This window comes from Octopus sinensis, linkage group LG8, assembly GCF_006345805.1.
Source record: "Octopus sinensis linkage group LG8, ASM634580v1, whole genome shotgun sequence".
Classification (NCBI taxonomy): domain Eukaryota; kingdom Metazoa; phylum Mollusca; class Cephalopoda; order Octopoda; family Octopodidae; genus Octopus; species Octopus sinensis.
In genome coordinates, this window is record NC_043004.1 from 76,636,889 (window position 1) to 76,644,365 (window position 7,477).

General features: G+C 33.6%; 1 protein-coding gene across 4 annotated transcripts in view; it reads right to left on the minus strand.

Annotated features, from left to right (window-relative positions):
• Window positions 1-433: 433 nt before the first annotated feature.
• Window positions 434-7,477, minus strand: part of LOC115215016 (mitogen-activated protein kinase kinase kinase 13) — a 183,184-nt gene continuing 176,140 nt past the window's right edge. For all 4 annotated transcript variants that reach the window (XM_029784137.2, XM_036505483.1, XM_029784136.2 and 1 more), the window contains 3 exons: window positions 5,618-6,440; window positions 3,015-3,308; window positions 434-1,051 (listed from right to left, as the gene is read on the minus strand). In XM_029784137.2, the coding sequence (XP_029639997.1) occupies window positions 950-1,051; window positions 3,015-3,308; window positions 5,618-6,440 (1,219 nt within the window). In that variant the 3' untranslated portion in view covers window positions 434-949. The remainder of the gene's footprint in view (window positions 1,052-3,014; window positions 3,309-5,617; window positions 6,441-7,477) is intronic.

Sequence of the window (7,477 nt, forward strand, 5' to 3'; positions counted from 1 at the left end):
ATACAAAAGAGTGTAAATATGTATATCTTTTATCTAAATACATACACACATGTTCAGTTCTATGTAACTTTATATATAGCTGCATACATACATCGAAAAATGTATATACATGAAAAGTATGTATGCCTATTTATATGTACGTGAGCTTGTATAAATTCATATACACATCTGTAGAGGGCAAATACATGTATGTATGTATATATGTTCAGAGATCTTTTAGTTTTTCTCTTCTTTTTCTTTTCTCTCACCTTCCCTCTCTCTTTGTCTATCTGTCCATCTCTCTTTTACTGTTCATTTTACATTAATAAATTCAAGAATTTAATTTAAATTTAGGATATATATTTTTTCCTGAACGAATATTCTTCCAATGAATTTGAGATTAAACAAAGAGCAGAACTGAGAAGGAAGGTCTACTAGAGAGGTTTTTCTTTTTTCTCTTAAAATGTTTTTCTAAAGTGAGTCTGAAACTTTTACAGCATAGAAGAATTAGGGTTCAAATCCTGATTTTAGTAGTGCTAGAGGTGAAGAGGGCTAAAATTGTTTGCTACAGGAGCCAGTAGAATTAAGAGATCATTGATTAGAGATAGGTGGCTGCAGCTTTGTAGCTGAAACACTTGCTTCAATATATGAGCAGTATGTTCATTCCAGGTCATTTATCTTCTGTTTCATAATTTTCTTTTACAGTTTTAAATCCCTCTATTTGATGATAAGAAGCAGTTCTTACATGTTTATTATAAAACAAACATGAATAAGAGTAGAAAGAGATAAAGGATGTATTGAAGAAAAAAAAAAATATTTAAAAACAAATGAGGGAAATATTTTATCTGACAGTGATCTGCTTTTGCAACAGACTCAGTAAAGCATAACGTCCACCAAGATTTTTAGACCTGTATTATTATTCCATGAAGCAGCCTGATAAACATCTGCCTGTATCTGTATTTTGTAGTGCTTACCAAGCACTTGTTTCAAAAGAGCGAGAACGATGCACAGTTGTTGAGACAGTTATATCAGAGCATTCATCAGAATCGGAGCTAGAATCTGTATCTTGATTCTGAAATGGTTGAAAAAGAAAAAAAAAAGAAAGTTTTTTATTTTATAAATAAAAGTAAGCTGAGTGTGTGCAAACATATTAATAACAATAAAACAGAAAACCATGAAAATAAGTAATTAATTTTAACAGTTATCGAGCTCAAACTTTACAAAATATCCCTAGATCAGATTTGTACTGATACAATCACATATATTTATGGGTATTACATTATATAGATCAAATAAACATCAGAGATGCTTTTCCGCATGCAGAATCTGCAGGAACAACTAAGAAGTTTTGCAAGCCCTTCTAAATTCATTGCAATGTTGGAAACCCTCCCATATCATCAGCAGGTGTATCAGGGTCACAAGTGTTTTATTCCTTAGCCCGTATGCTTCCCCTGAGTGGAGCAGTGAGGACTAAGCTAGTCTTCAGCTGCAGAAGGGTTCCACTTGTGGTCCCTTATCAACCATAGCCACCTTGAACTAGTTTCAGCTGCTGTGCCTATTTCTGTGATAACTTTCTTCAGTTGTCTATGTTCCAGACTTATCTTTTTCAGGAAACAGCACACTAATCTAGATGAAAAGCTGTGGCAGCTGACTTCAATGGAGAATGGGGCTGCATGCTAATTCTTGACAAAGGCCTTGTCGACTAAGTGCTGATGTATAATTTATATATAATGCATAATAAAGTATTTACTCCCGTGCCAGTGACACGTAAAAAGCACCATTTGAACATGGTCAATGCCAGTTCCAGCTGACTGGTCCGGTGCTGGTGGCACATAAAAAGGCACCATTCAAGCATAGTCGTTGTGAGTGCGGCCTGACTGGCTTCCATGCCAGTGGCACATAAAAAGAACACACTACACATTTGAAGTGGTTGGCATTAGGAAGGGCATCCAGCTGTAGAAACTTTGCCAGATAGGATTGGAGCCTGGTGCAGCTAAACCATCAAACCATCCAACCCATACCAGGATGGAAAGCAGACATTAAACAATGATGACGATGATGATGATGACTACATTTCAGTCAAGTAGATTAAGAAATTTTCAGATTTTTCTTTGGAAATATTACATATTTCAATATTCAGTGTTAACTAATACTAATTTTTTTGATCTTTGCTCAAATTTTGAAAGACTTGTTTATCAAGATAATTTTTAAAAGAAATTCCAAGATATTTAGTTGTTGATATCAAGTAAATTTATTATAGTCATATAACTTTAAAACATAATTTTGATAATGTAATAATATGAGACAAAAGAAGGTAAAGTACTTTGTTTTGTTTAAGAATGCAGCCTATAGACTTGCTCAAGGTGGTTTCTAATTAGAACTAGAATTATTAATCATCTCACTGTATTCAAATTTTACCTTTTGATAGTATACATAGGTGGTTCCTAATTTCCCAATCTCTAACTGGATGCTAAGAAGATGACAACTCTGAATTATGAAGATTCTAAATGTTATTGGATAATTTTGTATGTTCTTTGAAATACATTTAGTTTTTCTAGCTCTGAGTGCAGGTGCCACTTAAAAGCACCCAGTCCGCATTGTAAGGTGGTTGGTATTTGGAAGGGTATCCAGCAGTAAAAACCTAGCCAAAACTGACCTCGCCTGTGCTTGTGCCATGTGAAAAGCACTCATCTCCACTCTGCTGAGTGGTTGGTGTTAGGAAGGGCATCCAGCTGTAAAAACCCTGCCAAAACAGTCACAGAAGTCTGGTGTAGGCTTCTGCCTGGCTGGCTCTTGTGAAACCATTCTATCCATGCCAGCATGGAAGGCGGGTTTTAAACGATGATGATGATGATTCAACTATTTTATAGTTAAATAATAGGCGTGGTTGTGGGGTTAAGAAGCTCACTTTGCAACAATGTGGCTTTAAGTTCAGTCCCACAGTGCAAATGTTTTCTAATATAGAGAAAAATATCAGATAAGATATAAAATGTAAACTAGAGAAATATGAAGAATTATGCTGAAAATAAACTTACTTCATAAATTCGATCAGGTGAGAAAGACACTTGACTTTTCATTTCTTTCATTTTAAGCTCTTTATCAGAGAGACCATCAGAGATGCAGGGAACTAGCTCCATCTGTAAATTTTCAGAACTATTTGTTGATAATAAGCCATCAGGAGTATATCGTGTGGAATGTTCACTTGTGTTTTCTTCTTCAGAGAAAGCACCTTCAGAACTTAGAGTTGAGTAAGATTGTCTAGTTCTGTTCTGTGCAACATCATCCTCACTAACTTCTCCTTCTTCCTCAGACCAGGAATCCTCAGAACGCTGTTAAAAGGAGAAACATCATTAATATACACGGTATTATAATTTGCATTTATACAGTTGGTGTTAAAAACTTGCTTGTACATTAACAAATTTGCGATACTTTGCTAAAGATAAAAATCGATACAAATGGCATTTATGAAATTAAAAGGCTATTTTATTACTATTTAGATTTAAATATTACATTAGTATGTTTTGAAAATTTAATATTAGATTTTGAACATAAGGTAATGAGTTGACAGAACCGTTAGTGTATCAGAAAATTGATAACCTTGTGCCAAAATTTGAAACCACTATTAGAATTTGTACAAGTTGGATGCATGCTCAATTTAATTGTAAAGTAAAGAGATTTTAGGACATAGCATTATTTTCATCTTTATTTAGGTGTATTCATTGAGCTATCATCTCTGAAAATAATGATTTTGAATTACTACTCCAACTAAGAAAAAAATATTTAAGATCACTTATAACATCAGCTAATTCCTAACATTGCCAGATGAAACCAAAGCAAAATATCTTTTTGCTTTCACAAAAGTTGGCATATGATATTTATGCGAGTTAGGTGGCTTTGTCTATTGCTTTCTTATGCAAATTCAATAAACTCTTCACATGCACACATGCTAAAATCTTAGACAGCTCTGGAGCAGAAGGGGCCAAAACAGCTACAGAGTGGCTTCACCACCTGATGAAACTCCAGTATTTGGAAATGGAGTACAGCAGCACCCCACCAGCACACAAGTGTTTATCCTAAATCAGTTGTCTGCAACTAGGGTCCACATGACCCTTGAGAGTCTATATAGCATTTTGTTGTTAAACAAAATAGGTTACACTTCTACAATATACAAAATATTTTAGCAATTTTTTAAAATATAGTATTTTTATACATTAAATGGCTATGAGGGTCCACCTGAATAAAATAGGAATCAAGAGTCCATAGGTAAAAAAATGGCTGAGAACCACTGCCCTAAAATAGTCATGCTAGAGCTTCAATTTTCAAGAAATATTTCTTTTAAAAATGTATGTGAAAATTCTTTCATTTATCTATTTTGAAGTAGCTACATATAAGCTTAAAAACAGTAAACTACTAAAGCATTATTAAATACAATGAATATCTTTTCATCACATGCATTGACGATGTTATGATTAATCATCCAAAAGCCTTTGAGTTTGTGCCAAATGCAATCAGAAATAAAATCAATTAGATGATTATAGAAGGGAAATAAGGATGAGATATCACTTATAATTTATTTTAGCATACAACTAGTTTCATTTCAAAAAGAAATTAGGAGCAGAAGCAGAACTATAAAAATTCTGAACCTTGCAACAGTCTTATTATAAAATAACCAAAATCCTTATCCACAAAAAATTCAAATGTTAACGATAACTATTATCAGGTTTTATTAATAAGAATATTTTACTGGTCACTTAAAGATTTAACAATTTTCTTTTAAATCCTTCATAAATATTTCTTGCAACCTATGTTTCAATAGATTTTGTATATTCTTTTATTGTTTTATTCTTTTAATTGTTTCAGTCATTAGACAATGGCCAAGCTGGGGCACCACCTTGAAGAATTTTAGTCAAATGGATCAACCCCAGAACTTATGTCTTTTAAGCCTGGTACTTATTCTAGCAGTCTCTTGTGCCAAACCAATAAGATATGGCAACATAAACATATTAACACTGGTTATGAAGCAGCGGTGGTGGACAAACACAGGCGCAATGACACACACACACACATGCAACAGGCTTCTTTCAGTTTCCATCTACCAAATCCATTCAGAAGGCTTCGGTTGGCCCAAGGCCATAGAGATGGGATTGAACTCAGAACCATGCGGTAGGGAAGTAAACTTCTTACCACACAGCCATGCCTGCGCCTATATAGATTTTGCATATAATCAAGATTTGGTAATTAAGCTAGCACTTATTTAACCCTTTCATTACTGTATTTATTTTGAGATGCTCTGTGTTTCTTTCAATTATTTTAAATATAACAAAGAATTTAGTAAAATAATTTAGTTATCATTAAGCTAGTGTTAGAAGCATGAATTGGGACTAAGGTTTGGTGGAAGATTTTAATTCAAAACTTATGAAAACAAAACATTTTACCACAGAGCCTGAGCTGGTTTTGGCTGGATTAGTAACAAAAGGGTTAATAGAGTTATGCTAACAAGGTTTAATAAAACATCTGAACGATATATAAGAGGTTTTGTATTATAGGTCTTAGGTGAAATGGTGAGTTTGGTTTTCAAAATTGAAAATCAATTTTAAATACTTTTGAGACAGAGAAGAATACAAAAATAATACCTTACCTTAATATTCCTCATGTGGTGCTCAGTTTCTGGGTTTTCTTCAGTTGATTCCATGCTACTTTCATTTCGTGAATTTGCGATTATCTTTGGAGTAATCTCAACATCACTTCTTGTGCGTTTCAAAGACACATTTGCTGGTATATTCTCAGGATTACTGGTGGTCGGCTGTTCCATATCGTGTGTTAAAGGAACAGAATCTGGCTCAACTGGACAATGCAAGTTCTCATTTGAATCTCTCTCACGAGTTGGTTGGGGTTGATTTTTGTTATTTTCATCTTCAATAGTAGTTAGTAAGGGTTTCAGACTATGGAGATCTCTACTACAACCTGTATGGGTAGGACTGTGACAGGGTGAGTCACATGTGCTCTCAACATCTGCACTGGCTCGACTAGATCTTTTACTGCTGCAGTAAGTTGCAGCATCACTGCAGCCGTCAGAACAAAAACATACATCATTTAGATTGTGAGTTTCAAGATTGTGATTAACAATGAGGGTATTCACTATAGACTCATTACAGATTGATGATTGACTATCTCGAAGGGACATATTAGGCCCTAAATATTTATAAGTGGTTGGACTCACTTCCGAACGATCAACATGGCGCAGGGTAACTGGTTTTGATTGCAGCTCTTCATGCAGAGCATCTTTAGTGGGACTTTTAGCTGTAGTTGGACTCTTATTTGGACTTGAGGTAGTCGTGGTGATAGATCCTTTGCTGTTATTACGTCGGTGACGACTTTTGCGGACTCGAACTTTAGTTGGTGATGGAAGGACCTGTTCTGAACTAGTAGTCATAGCGCCTTCTTTATTCTGGCTATCAGGACTATATTGAAATAAAACAGAATTGACAGATGCATAAAATTAATTATTATTTTGGTTAACATATTTTAGATTTTAGAAGAAAAAGGAATTGGAATCTAATTATTCATTAATTTTGTACAATTTGCTTCGTATTAAGAAAATATTTGATGAATGACACCCAAAACAGAATCTAATTTAAAAATCAGAATTTGTTTGTATCTTGGGAGGGTCAGTATGCCAACAATAAACACATGCACTGGTTCTATTTCACTTCTTTATTATTGATCAATAGTTCGACCAACTGATGAATAATAAAGAAGTAAATTAGAAGCACTGCATGTGTTTAGTATAACTATAAAGACCTTCCTGAGATACAATAAAATCTGTTTCAACATACACATTCATACCAAGAATCTTGCAAGCAAAAAATAAAATCACAAATTCTATTTAGAACATGAAAAGGTCAAGGTATATTGCAAAGACTTACATACAACTAACAACTGTGATAAGATCACATAGAAAAGCTATCTGACATGTGTAAATTTCAAAAACTGGAGTTTTTAAACATTAAAACCAATTGATTTTTAAGAACTCTGTATATTTGAAATTCAAAATCCAAACAGAAGAATTACAGAAAATGTTTCAGTTTTTCAACAGCTAAATTGAAAAGAAGATATTAGAGGAAAAAGATTCTGTAAGAAACAAATAACATTGTTTATTCTGTTTTAGATGAAGGCAATAACTAAAACTGAAGTTCTTTAACAACAGGATCACTTTTAATAATGTTTTATAATGCTCCCTCATATCTTATCAATACGTCAAAGTTATTTCAAGAAGGGCTGGCCACACTTTTATGTAAGAACTCCTTTCTCCTTTACTTTCATGTTATGTTTCTGCAATATTTACAATAACACCAAGTATCATGAAAATTTGCTAAAATCCTTTACATTATTTTGTGTTTTATTTAAAATGTGACTTAAGTAGGTATCACAGCATAATCCAGCTAAAATGAAATATTTCTTTCTCCCTCTTTCTCTCTCTCGTTCTGGTGCCAGTGTC